This window comes from Neofelis nebulosa, chromosome 2, assembly GCF_028018385.1.
Source record: "Neofelis nebulosa isolate mNeoNeb1 chromosome 2, mNeoNeb1.pri, whole genome shotgun sequence".
Classification (NCBI taxonomy): Eukaryota; Metazoa; Chordata; class Mammalia; order Carnivora; family Felidae; genus Neofelis; species Neofelis nebulosa.
In genome coordinates this window covers 92,615,486-92,635,243 of record NC_080783.1, presented here as the reverse complement: position 1 = coordinate 92,635,243, position 19,758 = coordinate 92,615,486, and the positions used below count along the sequence as shown (strand labels likewise).

At 35.5% G+C, this 19,758-nt stretch overlaps 1 protein-coding gene across 1 annotated transcript in view; it reads left to right on the top strand.

Annotated features, from left to right (window-relative positions):
* Positions 1-10,275, top strand: part of HNMT (histamine N-methyltransferase) — a 46,959-nt gene extending 36,684 nt beyond the window's left edge. The window contains exons 5-6 of the mRNA XM_058715423.1: positions 2,133-2,226; positions 9,563-10,275. Coding sequence (XP_058571406.1) covers positions 2,133-2,226; positions 9,563-9,918 — 450 coding nt within the window. The 3' untranslated portion in view covers positions 9,919-10,275. The remainder of the gene's footprint in view (positions 1-2,132; positions 2,227-9,562) is intronic.
* Positions 10,276-19,758: the final 9,483 nt, after the last annotated feature.

Below are 19,758 nucleotides of genomic sequence, written 5' to 3'. Positions count from 1 at the left end.
ATAGTTCATCAGTAGTTCTACTGGTCTGGATGGGACTCTGATGTCTCAGAGTTTTTCTGAATCCTCTTGCTTTTGTCTTATGTTGGTGACCTGGCTAATGTGCATGTAACTGAAGGGGCATGTTAGGTGATTTGTCATGTCAGTAAAGTTTACTAATACAGTCAGCCATTCAGTAGGAATTTATTTCCATAATCCAGCACTGATAGAGTATTTCTTAGAAATACACTAGAGTATGTCTTGGAAAGGACATGACTATTCATTATATGGTATGGGGACACAATTACAAGAATCACTGATATTTCTGGATAGCATATGGGTGTATAATCTTTGGGTGTTGACTACCATTAGAAAATGTGTGTACTTTAGAAATACCAATATTAACAGCAAGAGACTTCTTTCTTTCTATAGTCCATAAGTTCAGTCATCCCAAGGGAATAAACTTATAAGAAACCCAAGGAAGAAATGACTCTAACATTGGCATATCCAAGCAGTCCTACACCTCTGCTCTCCTAGCTGACAAAATCTTTTACCTATAAGGGAGCACGTAAATTGTCCAGCAAGCGTATAATGTTTCTCTATCAGACTTACTTTCCTATTTCCTCATATATCTATTTCATACCTCCTTCTCTCTCCTTACACTTCCTGTAACCCCTCCCTCATGATTCATTCCTAACTGATGACCTTACTTCATACTGTATAGTGAAAAGTGAAATCATTAGATGGAAAGTCATCTTTTACCCTCCAAATTTACAAACATAGCTGCTCCTGTACCTACCATCTTTTTCTTTCATCTTATTATAAAAGTGTCTTTTTATCAAAAGCCAATCTCTCCACTTGTGCTCTGGATTCAGTTCTTTACCTGTTATAAAATGTTACAGCTTTAGAGATCATTCTCCCATTTCTCTCAAAATTTGCACATGTCTTCTTTCTTAGAGCAACTCTGCTTGCTCTGCATTACTATACTATTCTATTCTTCTATCTTCTTCTCTGTCTACTCTGCATTTTATGGGTTATATTTTTGTCTCTTCATTGCTCCCTATAGTCTTAACACTCTCATGACATTCTTTCAACTTAATACTCACAGTTAACTTCAGAGATCTCAGTGTCTATTAGATCAAATTTCAAAGAATCTGTTATGGGCCACCTCCTCTTTTTTAGCCAGGTCACATCATAGACTGTTAGGCATCTTATGGATTAGATTATGTATCTGGGTATCTCTCCCCCTGTGAACAGCATGGAATGACATGAGACTAAATATGGCCCCGAAGCAGCATTGGCCATGTGCAGGTCCATTTTATCTCATTCATTCATGTGAGAGGGACACAGTTTAAGTTGTATTTGCTTTATGCAGTAAATTCTGTCATGGGCATCTACATAATATATTGAATTCTTGTCCAAGAGAGATGGAGATGAGATATAAGAAGTAAGTGTCTGTGGGAGTAGATTCCCAGGATGCAAGCTCTGGGGAAAATTTTCCACCGTCAGTGTATTCCAAGCTCTACCTGTATTGAATGAAAGGGCCTCTCCCTGTGCTTCACCAGATATAGTCCAGAGTTATTTAAAAGTGGTGGGTGGACCCCTAGCACCTTGTGACCAAGCATGTAACCTCATGCTTTATTCAGTCCATTTTCCTAGAGAATCTGTCAACATCAGAGCCTGCCATATTTCCTGTGATTTTAAAAAAGCATTTGTGAGCATATGGTGAAGCCAGTGCAAAGGGCTTAATTTTAAAGCAACGTTCCATGAAATGGGGTCTGTTTTTATGGTGCCAGCACTATCTTCTCCCATAAGAACTATAATTCACAAAATATAGAGTACGCATAGAATCAATGCCCCCATGTGGAGAGGAGACTAAGTATCTCCAGCTATAAATGTCTGTGTTATTGAAGCCAGAAAGAGTAAATTTAAAACAACTTGGCTGTAATTGAGCAAATAGCATAGTTTTCCCTTTTCCCTAATATTTTATCACATTATTACTCTCTCTTTCCATATAACCTCTTTAATATTTAAAGTGTTTTGTTGAGTAAAAATCTACTCAATTTGAACATCAAACTTTCTAGTGAATATCTAGCCCAAGTAACAAAGACATTGATATAGAAAAGTGTCTAATTTCTCTTTTCCTTCATTTCTAGATGCTGTATTATGTAAAAGATATCCCAGCTACCCTGAAATTCTTCCATAGTCTCTTAGCTACCAATGCTAAGATTCTCATTATTCTTGTGTCAGGTAAATTTTTTACATTCATCCTGAATTTTTAAACAGCAAAAGTGCATATGTGCTTGGATATATGTATTTGAAGGCAGCTGCTATATTTTGTCTTTGTTATGAAATTCTTGACTTGGCTTCTGATCATAGTCAATTAATACAGTATTCAGAAAGTCCTTCACGATGGTTCTCAATACAGGGAGTTTAATGGAATTAAATGTCTATTTACTCCTTTCTCTTGGGGAAAATTTGTCTTTATTGTCTCTATATAAATTCTTCTTTATATAACATGGAGCAAATAGCACTAATAGGAATTTTTTTTTAATGAGACCGAAAATAGTAAATATTTCTGTTTACCTCCTTTTTGTTTCTTGAATATCTCTTTTCCTTCTATGGTGTTTATTAATACATAAATACAGGCTTAAATATTTGGGATGCTTTCATATTTGATTAATTTGCATTTCTAGAGCTATTGTCAATATTGTTCATGATAGATTTTCTCAAATAACCAAAAATTGTTCACTTATTTTGTGTTATTATTTTCCAAAGAAGGCATTTGATCATGTCATGTTGCTCCCACTGTTTAATAAGTACCACACAGAAAATGTAAGCAAACATGTTAATAAATGAAACACTGACACTGTCGAGTTCATTAATTCACTACTTATTTCATTCAGCATTCTTTGTGGATTGTGCACACAGTGGGAGTCAGGTTGATTCTACATATACAAGAGTCTTTATCTTCCTAAACTTATATCAGACCCCATACTCAAAACCATAACTCACAACATTCATCTATTCTTAAATATGAGGAATGACTTTAAAGATGGCAAGCTTGCCTGTTGCTTATAATCCTAGGCATGAACTCATGTGGCAGTTTTGCAAATGAGAGCTCCGCCATACAATCTCTTCCCCAAAGGAACATTTTGATAAACTATTTTTATCTCTGGTTGGTTAAAAATACCCATTTATGTGGGAGAGTTCTATCTTCCCATTTAGAAGGGCTTATGTAAACCGGATGCTTCCTACTAACCTCTCTCCAAATTAAGACACTTGGATAAAGCCTTTATAGTACATTTAGGAAATGTAAAAATTAGTTGTCACCATTGAGGGCAGTCTATTCTTGATAATCTGTGTCAATAGTGAAGAGAAAGTGTTACAGACAGAAACAGCAATTTATCCAGAAGTCATGTATGTTTGATTTTAGGATATATTTCATATCAATAGCATATCCACTCTTATTTATATTTTGTTTACTCTTAAATATTTTCAGAAGTGAAGTATTTCAACGTCAGAAAGCAGTTTTCTATGAGTCTGTTTCTACCAATAGGAAAAAAACAGACTAAGGTTTAGAAAGTGGCATGAGTAGTCTACAAGCAACTGAGAATTGACTAAGTGCCCTTACAAATACAGTATTCTGCTCACTATCTCATGAATATATTAATACAATCCATGGCTTGTTGGCATCAAGAAATATGCAAACCAAAACAGGCACAGTGAAATGTATGACGACACATGCAGCAAGAATGCTGAGGCACTTCCTATCTGTGTGAACTTGGTCTGTTAGCCTTCGTTTATTCCAGGGCTATTTCTGGATAATCATACCTACATTACATTGCATCTATGTATATATGTGGCTCATATGTACTATGTGTATGTACATTAATGGGGAAAAAAATCAAAGAAAGGGAGTAAAGACTCAACTATCAGTGAGCTTTTTCTTAAAAAAGTATTTTGAATCAAAAGTTACTCAGTCTGTGTAGTTTGATTTTACTAAGTTTGTATTTTACTACCTTTTTTTTTATGCAGTAAACAACTCTTCATTACTGTACCAAGCATGGGAGACAGGTATCCCAAAGAAGAAAAAATTGTTCACAGATACTGTTCCTAAACATAAGAATGTAACAAATAACAAATGTCCAACTATTAAAGGGACTCTAAAGACCCCTACCTTTATCACATACACTTTTTTTTTCTTTTTTCTTTTTTTGTGGCTAGCAGCTAGGTTTGAGAATGCTCAATGGGTCATATGAGGTGACTGAGCAACTTACCCCCTCATCCCTGTATAAAAACCATTGCTCTAAACTGCCCTTCTCAGTCCAAACTATGATTCTTGAAGCCCCACTCTCCATATTTGCGTTATGAAAACATTCATTAAATTTGAATATTGCCCTAAAACTTGGAACACACGCACATCAAAATAGTTCACATTAAGTTCTGTTCTTATCTAGCTTCTTGCAGTCACTTTCTAAGTAGACTTTGCTTCATAATTACCTGGAAGTGAAAAAGCCTGTTTGCATATTATCCTTGTTTCAGGGCAGTACTGTCATCCATAGCTACACTTCAATGCAGAAAATTGATTGCTCATTATAGACAGATTCAGACAAGCCTGGAACTAATCACTAAATTAAATTTCTAAGAATACTCATCTAGATAATATCTACGCAGATAATGGTATTTCTGGATTATTATCTTGCTCCAAAGGGTTGTCTTAAATATGTTACATAACTAAGGCTTTTTCCTGTCTATTTCAGTCAGACAACTGACCTGTTACTAAATTGACAATGTATTTCTCTGAATAGACTGAATTACTGTTTTCTGAGTACCACAGACACCCACCTTTGCAATTTATTAGATCATAAGATAATGAAATATGGTGTCAGTTTCTAGATTTAATTATACAGAGACCTAGGATGGCTATATGCACCATGTGTACCAAGGTATTATGTGCGTTCAGCCATATTCAAAACAGTACATAGCCTGTGTTCTCAGTTCCTTGTTGGCTGCACAGTATAGCTGTTGTGTAGATTTGGTTCATGCAGCTTGTATTGAGTTCTTACAGTCAGTCACTGGTAGGCTATGAAGGATGCAGATGACTTTTTTTCTGCCTTTGAATGGCTCCTAACTAATGGAGGATTGAGACATGGAAATACTTGGAGCAGTATGCTAAGTGTATTATCAGAGACATATGGGGAGTTTCAGGAGAGCTCCTTGAGAGCAGGAGTTCTGTCTCTTTGGCACCTAGAAGACAGACACTCAATAAATATCTGAATTGAACTGAATAAATTATTTTTTTAATGTTTTTATTTTTATTTTTTGAGACAGAGGGAGACAGAGCATGAGCAGGGGAGGGGCAGAGAGAAAGGGAGACACAGAATCCGAAGCAGGCTCCAGGCTCTGAGCTGTCAGCACAGAGCCTGATGCGGGGCTCGAACTCACAGACTGTGAGATCATGACCTGAGCTGAAGTTGGACGCTTAACCGACTGAGCCACCCAGGCGCCCCCTGAATAAATTATTTAATAACAATTTATTAGAGCTGCCTTATAATATTCTAAACTACTAGTTCTGAATGTCTTTCTACAAAAGAGAGTATGTTTTAGCTAAAACCTACTACATGATGGACATGGAATCAGAGGATATATTAAGTTCTGGAGATCTAAACATATGTTTAATAAACAGGAATAAAAGACTCAACAAAAAAGCTACACATACACACATACTCGCACACATACTACAGTGTATGCTGAAACAGGCAGACAAAAGTGATGAAGGGTAGGCAAGTGAAACTCATTAGGAAAAGAAAGAGAAATTGATATCGTAATTAAATGACAGAGTTTACTGGTCATCCTGTTAGAATACATGTTGCTTGAGGGAAGAGAGACTTTCCTCTGTGTTCCTTAGTAGCCCAGCTCAATAAATATTCATTTAATTATAACAAGCAGAAGTTCCTGGTTATACAAAGATAAAATATTTGATTTGGATATGAAAAGGAAGAGAAATAAGGACAAAGTGGATTTTTAAAGTGAGTATCTCACACTAAAATAATATCGGGGGCACCTGGGTGGCTCAGTCAGTTGAGCATCTGACTTCAGCTCAGGTCATGATCTCACAGCTCAAAGGCTCCTGCGTTCGGGGCCCCTATAGGGCTCTGTGCTGATAGCTCAGAGCCTGGAGCCTGCTTCAGATTCTGTGTCCCTTTCTTGCTCCGCCCCTCCCCGACTCACACATGCACTCTCTCTCTCTCTCTCTTTCTCAAGAATAAATAAACGTTCAAAAAAAATTTTTTTAATGATATCAGTAGCACAGTTTTCTTCAAATATAGTAACCAGGCATTAGTTGAGAGAGTTGCTAATTAAAAGGCAACTTTTCTGGTTAAGGAGTATTAGCCAGAAGGAGACAGTTTTGGGTTTTGTTTGTTTGTTGTCCTTCCCTCTCCATACCTGACTAAGGAAGGAGGCAAATCATGATATGTTATTTTTAATACAATGGGGAAAAAAGAATCTCATTTATATCATGTTGGAGACAAAAGTAACACCATATGTTGTGCCCACCAAGAGCCATTATGATAACGCATCAGTTAGAAACTGTATAATTGCTCAGCTCAGAAATGGCACCAAGTCACACAACACTGACATCAGCAAATTTTCTGCAATCAGTGTTTGGATTGTTTTATTTTTTTTTTCCTCTGGCAGGTTAAAAATAAAAAATAATGATAATAGAGCCTCTCCTCAACCACTGAAATATTTACTTTCTTGTGAAGTCTTATTGGTAGGCAAATTCTTATTTGGGCAGATGATCACTCTCTTTGGAATGAAAGAATTTTTAATACATAATTGTGACCCTAATTTTTTTCCCCACTGGACTGAGGTTTCTTTTTTTTTTTTTTCCTGCTTAATTCCAGTTGTACCTTCTAGAGAATACCCTGCAATTATTGCTCCCTCTTCTGAAGTATTAGTAGAATGTCAACTATCTAGACTCTTTAAATTTTACCATTTCCTGCCTTGGAGAGTCTCTTTTGTTGACGTCAGTTAGGAGACTTTAGCCTAGTCCATGGATGAAGGCCAGGGGTCTTTAAGCATCCAATAATTTTATGCAGAATGTATGCATATATATTGTTTGTGTACTTTTCTGGAGAGTTAATCATTTCATTAGACCACAAAAGAGGTTTGGGAACCAAAATACCTTAAGCCTTTGAAATCTTCACTGATAATCCTGGAAGCTCACAGAAAATATAGGCTTTCCCTTACATTGCTTTGGCCAGGTCCAACTTAATTTCCTAACACTTCAGCGATGTTTATTTACTATGTGCCTGTCATGGTTCTCAGTATCTTTACTTATTCTTGCCCCAATTCTATAAATAAATTCTATTATTATCCCTATTTTGCATATAATAAAACTGAGGCAAAGTTTCATAAAGCTAGTCAGAGGAAGAGCCAGCCTTCATATTTAGGCAGTTGGGCTTTAGAGACCTTCTTAATTACTACACTGTATCAACTGTGTATATAACATCCCATTATTACATGCATGTATTAGAGGCTCCATAAATAATAGATGCTCATTTGTGTTAATTTATTAGTATTATAGATTTCCAAAGAGCAAGCTTGCTTTTTTCAAGATTACAACCAGTGAAAACACATTATCAAACTAATTCCATATAATATTCATTTATTTTGTAAGTACTTATTACTCATCTGCCACGTGCTTAACGTGCAGCAATTCACTTCAATTATCTCATTTAATAACTGTAGTTCCATGTGAGGTGAGTATGGTTATCCCCACTTTACAGATGAGAAAACTAAGGTTCTGAGAGACTAAATAATGAATCTCATCTTATTCATGAAGTGTGAAAAGTACATTCCAACCTGTGTTTCTCTCTCAGAGGCTGCATCTTGTAGCTTCTACACTGGGCTGGGTTTTCAATTAAACATAATAAACATTGCTAAAACATCTTCTAAAGCTGGCAACAAAATTTCTAAGAATCAGCCTCATTTTTGGCAGTCCAAGGCAGCATCTTAGAAGTGGAGACATGAGAGGCTACCTCATCTTCCTTTTGAGAAAATCATGATTGTATTTATTGTGCTCTTTCTTTCTATTTCAGTTATTAACCTTAGATCCTCTCCTCTGAATGCAAGGCTCACATAAACAACTACCTTCCTCCAATCACCAATGGAATATCCAATAGAGATATCGATAGATATCTCAAATTTACATTTCTAAAACCAGACCCTGATGATACATTTTAGACTGCTCCTACTTCAATCTTCCCATTTCCAACAATGACAGTTCTCTCTTTTCAGGGGCTTGGGCCAAAATCATTGGGGTCATCACTGACTCTTTGTTTTCACTCACACCCAGTATCCAAATTGTTGGCAAATCTCACTGGATCTAGAAGCATAATAATAAAAAAAATAATCGAACCACTTCTCATCACCTCCAACTTACTATCATCTGTCACCCAGATTATTGCATAGCTTCCTTACTGTTCTCCCAGTTTCTGCCCATATTCCCCTATAATCTATTCTCATGTGTGTGACCAAGTGAACTTATTAAAATGTAAATCAGGTTAAGTCACTCTAATGTTGTGTTGTCCAATATGAAAGCCACATTTGGCTATTGAAATTGGTATTTAAGTGAGCTGCAATGCAATAAAACTTAAAAATCATTTCCTTGATCACACTAGCTGCAGTTCAAATGCTTCTTAGCCACAGATGGTTAGTGGCTACCATACTGGACAACACAGATATAGAACATGTTCATCAATACAGAAAGTTCTATCAGACAGCACTACAATGGCTTCATATCTCGCCCACATGATTTGGCACCTTATCTACTCCCCCGACCACTCATCCAACCTGTCTCCTTCTACTCTCCCCCTCGCTCACTCAATTCCAATCTCACTGGTTCCCTGACTAGTGTTTAACACGCCAAGCATGCTCCTGCCTCAGGTCCTTTGTAGTTGCTCTTCTCTCTATCTAAAGTAGAGAGATTATTCCCTCTGATATCTACGTGGTTTGTTGTCATGGGGTGCCTGGGTGGCTCAGTCGGTTAAGCATCCAACTTTGGCTTAGGTCATGATCTCACAGTTCATGAGTTCAAGCCCCGCATCAGGCTCTGTGCTGACAGGTCAGAGCCTGGAACCTGCTTTGATTCTGTGTCTCCCTCTCTCTCTGCCCCTTCTTGCTCATGCTCTGTCTCTTTCTCTCTCAAAAATAAACATTTAAAAAAATAATAATAATACATGGTTAGTTGTCATGTCTCTGCCCAAATGTCACGTTATTACAGAGACTTTCTGTGACCACCCTATATAAAACAGCAATCCATCCAACTCTTTGACCTTCCTTATTCCTTGCTCTAATTTGTTTTTTATTAGCACTTAGAAGCATCTGATATGTGATTTATTTACTTGTGTATTTAACTTTCTTTCTCCCTGCTGTGTACTCCTTAAATTAAGCTACCCAAAGGAAAGAATATTTCTTTATTTGACTGATTTATTCTAAACATCTACTATACTGCCTGCTAAAGTAGGTAAATGAAAATAAGAATAAATGAAAGCATGAACTTTGTTCTGTCACACAGGAACCAGTGGCTGGGACAAGCTGTGGAAAAAGTACCGATCCCGCTTACCCCAATATGACCTCTGCCAATATGTTACATCGTCTGACCTCTCTCAGATGCTGGACAAATTGGGGATTAAGTATGAATGTTATGACCTTCTGTCCACCATGGACATATCTGATTGTTTTATTGATGGCAATGAAAATGGTGACCTGCTTTGGGATTTTTTGACAGAAACCTGCAACTTTAATACAACAGCACCACCTGATCTCAAAGCAGAAATTATGAAAGATCTGCAAGAGTCTGAATTCAGTATAAAGAAAGAGGGAAAGGTTCTTTTTAATAACAGTCTGAGTTTCATAGTGGTTGAAGCATAAATATCAATTATGAAACTGTATTCAAAAAGTTGTATTTCGAATAATGTTGATCACTTATTTCTATATTAAAATTACAAACACATCTTCTAATATAAATAGACAATTTTGTCTTATATATAAAACTTAGAGAGTTCCAAGAAATTCTCAGATTTCCATGAAGAATCATATATGATACTGTTGGTCTTACCCCATTCCTTCTCCAGGTCAAGAGGCCACATTCAGGCTAAATATAGGATAAGCTGGAAAAATGAGCCAACTAAGTTTCACTGGCCTATTGACCAGAAAATTCTTTCCATTTGTTGATTGTACTGGAATTTACCAAAATTTTAATAAAACATGTGCTGTAGATTCTTTAAATACTAAGAAAGTATATATTTATTGATATATAAGAAAAAGTATATGTTTATTGATTTTTCCCCTTTTGTGAAGAATTGTCTGTGCACATACCTCTAGTAGTTTCTATCTTGTTGTTATTGATTACTAAAAATTAGCACCTTAGGATATTACAAAATTAATTCTTTTTCATGTGTTCTGTTTCCTTCCATTTTGTTTTCTCTTTTATCTTTATTGTTTACCTTTTTATCTTTGATTTTATAGTGTTTTGTTTTTTGAAAAGCTGAAGTTTTTCTATTTTATTCAGTCAGCTTTCAGAGTTTTTTCCTTTCTTATTTTCTGGGTTTCTGACACGTTTTAAAAGGCCTTCTTAAACCAAGCTTTTGGAATATTAACATATTTAATTACAAAAAATTACAATTTCACTTTTTTTTCTAAAAATAAATCTTTGTGTAGGAAGCTGGGAAGATTGCAGAATAGAAGGACCCTAAGCTCCTGTCATCCCATGGATACAACTAGGTAACATTCACATTAGCATAAATAACCCAGAAAATGACCCAAAAACTGGTAGAACAAACTCCACAACTAAAGGTAGAGAAGAACGCATATCAAGGAGAGTGGGAAGGGTGAATGCAGTGGAGAGCTCAAAGGTCCCTGGCTGTCTGAAGTTTGGAGGGAGTCAGGATCACAGAGAAAGGTGAGAAATACACTGTCACACTGGGAAACCTGCATGGGAAAGGTGAATCCTCATAATATTTGGCTTTGAAAGTAAGAGGGGCCAAATTTCATGAGTGCTTATAAGCAGAAGGGCTTAAAGCCTGGAATTTTAAAAATTAACAAGCTCTGCTCCGGGAGAGCCCAGTGAGCTATAGGAAACTGAGTCCTCACCCCTAAAAAGATAGCACAACAAATAGCCCATGGAAATACAGCATTGAAGCAGCAGTTTGAAATGCACCTGGCCTATGGGAGGGAGAGTTATTTACTGATCACAGAGCATGTCCCAGAGAAACAGATTTCCCTGGGAAACTCCTCCAGAAACAAAGAAGCTGGCAGGCACTATTTCCTCCCCCATGCCTCAGCATAAACACTTGGCCACCTTCAGAAACTAGCAGAGTTCACACTCCTTACCTAACTTGCTTACACCAAGCACCTCTCCATATGTCAGCAGATCCGCTCTTCCCAGTCACTTGCATGTACTGCATGCCCTTCCCTAGAAGACTGGCATAAACCTTGCTAACACTGAGTCTCCCAATCTGCATGTTTTATGGGGGCTTGTTCCTGGCAGTGGGTCATCTCTGCATAAACCTTGTCCACATGCGCTTTGCAGAGCAGCACTGGCCAGTCCTGTACTGGCCAGCTGCTGTACGTACCCTACGGAAGATGACCAGCACCAACTTCTTAAAAGTGTATGCCCCGCCCATTACTTTAAAGAGTAGGAGATGTATCTGACTTTCCCAACACAAAGAAAAAGACAGAGAGTTAGACAAACTGAAGAGACAGAGAACATGTCCCAAGTGAAAAGAACAGAACAAAACCACAGTAAGAGACCTAAGCAAAATGGATGTAAGTAATATGCCTGATAGAGAAGTCAAAGTAATGATCATAAAGATAGTCACTGTACTATCCTATGTCCTTATAAGTGGAGGACATCGGTGAGACCTTTAACAAAGAGATAAAAAAGAACTAATCAGAGATGAAGAACACAATAAATGAAATTAAAAATACACCAGATGAAATAAATATCAGGCTAGAGGAAACAGAGGAACAAATTAATGACAATGAAGACAGTAACGGAAAAGAATCAAGCTGAGCAGATGAAAGAAAACCAACATACAAAATGAGAATAGACTTAGAGAAATCAATGACTCCATCAAGCATAATAACATTTGCATTACAGGGATCCTTGAAGAAGAGACAGAAAAGAAGGCAGAAAATTTATTTGAGGAACAAATAGCTGAAAACTTCCTGAATCTGGGGAAGAAATAGAAATCCAGATCCAGGAGATACGGAGACTCTCCAACAAAATCAATCCAAGGAGCTCCACACAAAGACACATAGTAATTAAAATGGGAAAAAGAAGTAATAAGGAAAATATTTTTAAAGCAGCAACAGAGGACATAAGGCTATCAGTGGATTTTTCAGCAGAAACTTTGTAGGCCAGAAAGGAGTGGCATATATGCAAAGTGCTGAATGGGAAAATTTTACAGCCAAGAATATTCTATCGAGCAAGGCTAGCATTCAGAAAAGAAGGAGGAATAAAGAATTTCTCAGACAAAAACTAAAATACTTTATGACCACTAAAGCAGCCCTACAGGAAATGTTAAAAGGCACTCTATGTACAAAGGAAAGACCATAAGAGTATGAAAAGTAGGAAACACAAAGCAGTAAAAAATATATTTGTAAAACTTAGTCAAAGGATTCACAAGATAAAAGGATACAAAATATGATACTGTATAACAAAAGTACTAGGGAGAAAGGAATTAAGAATAGGTTTAAGTTTAAGTGACCATCAATTTAATATAGACTGCTATATACAGATGTTATGTACAAACCTAATGGTAACCACAAATCAAAAACCACTAATACATATGCAAAGAATAAAGAGAAAGAAATCCAAGTGTCTCACTAAAGAAAGCCAGAAAACTGTGAAAGAGAGCAAGAGAAGGATCAGACGATAAAAAAACCTACAAAAACAAACACAAAACAAGTAACAAATTGGCAATAAATGCATATATATAAATAATTATTTTGAATGTAAATGTAGTGAATGCTCCAGTCGAAAGATTCAGGGTGAAAAAGTGGATAAAGAAAACAAGATCAATTTATATGTTGCCTACAGGAGACTAATTTCAGACCTAAAGACACCTATGGATTGAAAATGAGGGATGAAGAAACATTTATCATGCAAATGGATGTCAAAAGAAAATCAGGGTAGCAATACTTATATTGGACAAAATAGACTTTAAAAAGAGACTGTAACAAGAGACAAAGAAGGACACTTTATAATAATATTAAAGGGAACAATCTAACAAAAAGATATAACCATTGTAAATATTTATGCCCCCAAGATGAAGGTACCCAAATACATAAAACAGTTAATAACAAACATAAGAGAAGCAATTAATAGTAATACAAATATAGAAAAGGACTTTATCAATCCTTAACAACACTTTAACAATCCTCCTTAATCAATGATGGACAAATCATCTAAACAGAAAAACAACAAGGAAACAGTGGCTTTGAATGATATAGTGAAATGTATTTAACAGATATATTCAGAATGTTCCATATGAGGAGGCCATAAAGCAAGCCTCAACACATTGAAGAAGATCAAAGTCATACTATGCAACCTTTCTGACCATGACCCCACGAAACTGGGATTCGACCACAAGAAAAAATCTGGAAAGACCACAAATACATGGAGGTTAAATAACGTGCTACTAAACAATGAATAGGTAAACCAGGAAATTGAAAAAAGAAAAAGTTCATGGAAACAAATGAAAATGAAAACATAACAGTCCAAAACCTTTGGGATGCAGCAAAAGCAGATCGAAGAGAGGAGTTTACAGCAATACAGGTCCACCTTAAGAAACAAGAAAAATCTCAAATAAAAAACCTAACCTTACATCTAAAGGAGCTAGGAAAATAACAACATACAAAACTCAAACTCAGCAGATGGAAGGGAATAATAAATATTACAGCAGAAATAAAGAATATAGTAACGAAAACAAAACAAAATGAAACAAAAACAAAACCAACAACAACAACAACAACAACAAACCCTAATAGAACAGATCAAAGAAGCCAGGAGCTGAATCTTTGAAAAGATCAAAAAAATTGATAAATTTCTGGCCAGACTCATCAAAAAAAGAGTTGGGGGGTGGGGGGGAACCAAATAAACAAAATCACAAATGAAATGGGAGAGGTAACAACTAATACCACAGAAACACAAACAATTGTAAGAGAATATTATGAAAAATTATGTGCCAACAGATTGGACAACCTAGAAGAAAGGGATGAATTCCTAGAAATATATAACCTACCAAAACTGAGGCAAAAAGAAATAGAAAATTTGAATAGACAGATTACCAGCAATGAAATGGAATCAGTAATCAAAAAACTCCAACAAACAAAAGTCCACCCAAGATCAGATAGCTTCACAGGCAAATTCTACCAAACATTTAAAGAACATTAATATCAATTGTTCTCATGCTATTCCAAAAAAATAAAAGAAAGAAAACTTTGAAATTCATTTTATGTAGCCAATATCACCCTGATACCAAAATCAGATAAAGACACCACAAAAAAGAGAAGTATAAGTCAATATCTCTGATGAACATAGATGAAAAAACCCTCAACAACATACTAGCAAACAGAATCCAACAATACATTAAAAAAACATTCAACCCAATCAAGTGAGATTTATTCCCAGGATACAAGCGTGGTTCAATACTCACAATCAATGTGATACATCACATCAATCAGAGAAACGATAAAAACCATATGATCATTTCAATAGATGCAGAATTAACAAACTGCGACATCCATCCATGATAAAAATCCTCAACAAAGTAGGCTTAGAGGGAACAGACCTCAACATAATAAAGGCCATATATGAAAAACCCACAGCTAACATCGTGCTCAATGGGGAAAAACTGAAATCTTTTCCCTTAAGATCAGGAATAAGACAAGAATGCCCACCCATTCTCACCATTTTTATTCAACATAGTACTGGAAGTCCTAGCAACAGCAATCAGACAACAAAAAGAACAGAATTCAACTTGGTAAGGAAGAACTTTCACTATTTTCAGATGACATGATAATTTGTATAGAAAACCATAAAGCCTCAATAAAAAAAAACTATTAACTAGAAGTGATAAATGAATTCAGTGAACTCACAGGTTACAAAATCAATGTACAGAAATCTGTTGCACTTCTATACATTAATAATGAAGCAGCAGAAAGAGAAATTAAGAAAAAGTCCCATTTACAAATGTACTAAAAACAATAAAATATTTGGGAATAAACCTAACCAAAGATGTGAAAGACCTGTACTCTGAAAACTATAAAACACTGATGAAAGAAACTGAAGATGACACAAAGAAATAGAAAGACATTCCATGCACATGAGCTGGAAGAACAGATACTGTTAAAATCTCTGTACCATTGAAAGAAATCTTCAGATGTAATGCAATCCCTATCCAAATATCAATAGCATTTTTCAAAGAACTAGAACAAACAATTCTAAAATTGTATGGAGCCAGGAAGGACCATAAATACCCAGAGCAGTCTCAAAAAAGAAAAAAAATCAGAGGTATCACAATTCCAGACTTCACATTACATTACAAAACTGTAGTAATCAAAACAGTATAGTACTATCACAAAAACAGACACATAGACAAATGGTACAGAACTGACAAACCAGAAATCAACCCATAATTATATGGTCAATTAATCTTCAACAAAGGTGGCAAGAATATGCAATGGAAGAAAGACAGCCTCTTCAACAAATGGTGTTGGGAAATCTGGACGGCAACATACAAAAGAATGAAACTTGACCACTTTCTTACACCATACATAAAAATAAACTCAAACTGGATTAAGGACCTAAATGTGACACCTGAAACCATAAAAATCCTAAAAGAGAGCACAGGTAGTAATTTATCTGACATCAGCCATAGCAACATTTTTCAAGATATGTCTCCTGAGGCAAGAAAAATAAAACACAAATAAACTATTGGGATTACATCAAAATAAAAAGCTTCTGAACAGCAAAACTGGTTGGAAACAACCAACAAGACTAAAATATACCCTACTGAATGGGAGAAGATATTTGCAAATGACATATCTGGTAAAGGGGTAGTATCCAAAATATATAAAGAATGTATACAATTCCACACCAAGAAAACAAAAACAAAAACAAAACAAACAAAATCCAATTAAAAAATGACCAGAAGACATGAACAGATATTTCTCCAAAGAAGACTTACAGATGGCTAACAGACACATGAAAAGATGCTCAACATCAATCATCATCAGGGAAATGCAACTCAAAACTACAATGAGATATCGCTTCACACACACATTTAGAGAAAAAGGAATCTCGGTTGAACTGTTGTTGGGGATGCAAACTAGTGTAGCTACTGTGTAAGACGGTGTAGAGTTTCCCCCAAAACTTAAAAATAGAACTAACCTGAAATCTAGTAATTGCACTATAGGGTATTTACCCCCAGATACAAAAACACTAATCCAAAGAGATACATGTACCCCTATTTTTATAGCATTATTTGCAATAGCTAAGATATGGAAGTAGCTCAAGTTTCATTAATTGATGAATGGGTAAAGTAGAGGTGATGTGTGTGTGTGTGTGTGTGTGTGTGTGTGTGTGTGTCTGTGTGTAACACACAATGGAATATTACTTAGCCATCAAAAATAATGAAATCTTGCCATTTGCAACAACATGGATGGATCCAGAGATTATAATGCTAAGTAAAATAAGTCAGTCAGAGAAAGACAAATACCATATGATTTCACTCATATGTGGAATTTAAGAAACAAAACAAATGAACAAAGGAAAAAAAAGTAAGAGAGAGACAAACCAAGAAACAAACTCTTAACTATAGAAAACACACCCATGGTTGCCAGAGGGGAGGTGGATGGAGTGGGTGAAATAGGTTAAGGGGATTAAGAGTATATTTATCATGATGAGCACTGAGTAATGTATAGAATTGCTGAATCACTATATTGTACACCTGAAACTAATATTACACTAACTAACTTGAATTTAAAGAAAAAAAATTAATTAAAAAAGGAATTTACATAAGTATAAAGTGAGAGTGAAATGAGAACAAGCTTTTTACCCTCAAAAAGATAGGTAGCTATAGCAGCATGATTTACTTGGGGAAAAAGAAAAAACTCTGCCGACTTAAAATGCACCTTGTGTTATTTATTAAATTTCCAGAAAAACTTGAATCTATTTCAATAGAGTCTCTTAAATTCCTCTAGTATCTCCTCTGAGACCAAGAGCCATCCTTTGACAGTAAGATTCCAGGGGATTTTTGGAAACTTATTTAATGTTTTAAATTTTATCTTTAATGGTAAACATCCATCATTCTTATATAAAAAGCATGTCTCTTTAAATAAGTAAATAATTCAGTAATTTATAATTAAGAAATCAAGATATATTTAAAGTAAGTGAATAATACTCGTCTATTAGATATAGAACAAAAGTTAGGTTTTACCGAAGGGCTCATTACCCTCATTCTTCCAGCAACGAAGCCTTCAACATAGTGTGGTATTCACTCTTTCATATTACAGAGCCACCACTTAATGCTGCATGATAGTCAGTTAAAAGAGTTAATATCCCTCCCTAATATACTGAAGTGCATAGCCTTTTTTTGCTAATAAAAGACCAACCTTTGTTGTTCATTATAAGTAAAACTGACTTGCCCTGTCCTTTTTTCTTGGACAACTTCATCAATGTTTTCTGAATTATCAGTGACAACAAATGAAACGACAGTTATCCAATCAGGTTTCTCATATGAACCCTGAACCATTAATCATACTGATATGTACTACTGACAAAGGAAGTCTGTGAAGCAGGCATAATTGATGGATATGGGCCATGATGACCTTGAACAATTTCCCCAAAAGGAGAGAAATCAAGACTCTACTGAGCAAATTATGGCCTTCTCTGAAAATCACGCATGCAAAACAAAACAAGAATAGAATTAACATCCTACTTATAGACAGAGAAGAATAGCACTCCTGTAGATGGATATTTATTAAAATGCATCTCATCTCTCACCCCCATAAACAGGCCTTGCTATAAATAAATAAATAAATAAATAAATAAATAAATAAATAAATAAATAAATAAATTTTCACTTGCTTAAATTTATTAATGTCATGGAAATATTTGAGCCTTAAAAAAAATAATCCTCATTACTACCTACCATATAGTGGTGCAAATTTATTTAGGTACAAGGGGTGAAATTTTTGGCTTCTGCCTAAGCTGCATGATACTACAAGGATTTAGGGGCAGTCATATATTGACTTCTCAAGTGTGTTCTTGTGGTTCAGAAAAAAGTCTGCAACATGAATTAGGAATATTGTTTTTTACAAAATTATACATTTCCCAGTGGTTAATATGGTGCCATGCATATGGGTACTAAATAACAGGTATTTAGTGAGTTCTTTCTTTCTCAAGCATCCATCTTGTACCTATGTGTTTATATTCTTTTTCTTTGACCTATGTGTTTATATTGTTACTATAAGCATAACTCAAGAACCCATTAAAATTGTTTGTCGCTCTTAGCATAAACCTTAATTTATTTAAACTAGTTCTGACACATTTTTATTTTGTTGTTAGGGAGTATTGCCAAAATCCAGAGAAAACATTAAGTGGAGCACAGTATTACAGGGCCTTGGTAGTTGCTTATTATAGAAATTGGCAACTTTCTTAGTAAAAAAATTCTGCCAGTCTGGGGAAAAAAAAGTAATAATTTCTGGTGTATATCCATAAAAACAGATAAAAACGTCACAAGGAATACTACATCTTCAGTCAGTGAAACTGCACAGACTTAAATGTATATTTAATGTATTTTAAGTGTTTGCTTAATAAGGATAGCTTACACAGAATATTTTGTCATTTTACATGCATATTTACATGTGTTTAGCCCATCAGAATGTTATTTCTAAGAAAACAAGGACCTCTTTGCTAAGCCCCACAGGGGAATTAATGCATAAAATAAATAGTCTTGATAGACGGTGAGGCAGAACCAGACTTCTGTGTAAATCCCGGTTCTGTTCGTTAGTCACTAAGTGATCTCAGGTGACTTACTTTCTCTCTATTCTCATACTTTTTCACCTTCAAAATGAAGATAATCATAGTTTCTACCTCAGAGGATGGTCATGAAGATTCCAGGAGTTAAGCTACATAAATATGCTCATAAAGTGGCAGACTCAGGTAATTTCAAAAATATTAGCAGTGATTATTATTAATTGCTCATAAAAATTCAATATAAAATGCACAGAAGATAAAAAAAAATTAGGAAAATTATGACTGAGGCTAGAGAGCTAGTACCTAGAGAAGACAACCTAATTCTTGACCTTGACTAGAGCTGAGCTGGTACTTCATGAAGTCTACGGTGCCATCAGGGCTGGACCACTCTAGCCCCACTTTGGGATGTCTGCCTGTCTGATGCTGTAAGTACCTGTGCTTTGTACTATCTGAAGTGGTCCCATCTCAACCCTGTCTGGGTAGACCAATGGGTGACACAAAAAGGCAACTCACCAGTTGGCCAGAAATTGATTGGAGTGGTTTCTCTTAAAAAATATGAAATTGATCCTCTAATAATTCTTCTCTTAAAAATTTTTGAAATTATAAACCTGGGGAGATTTATTATGTCACTTACTCATGAAATATACATTCAACCAATATTTTTTTGTGTAAGGCATTGTTTTAAGCAAGAGAGTACTGCAGTGAAGAAAAGAAAGTGCCCAATG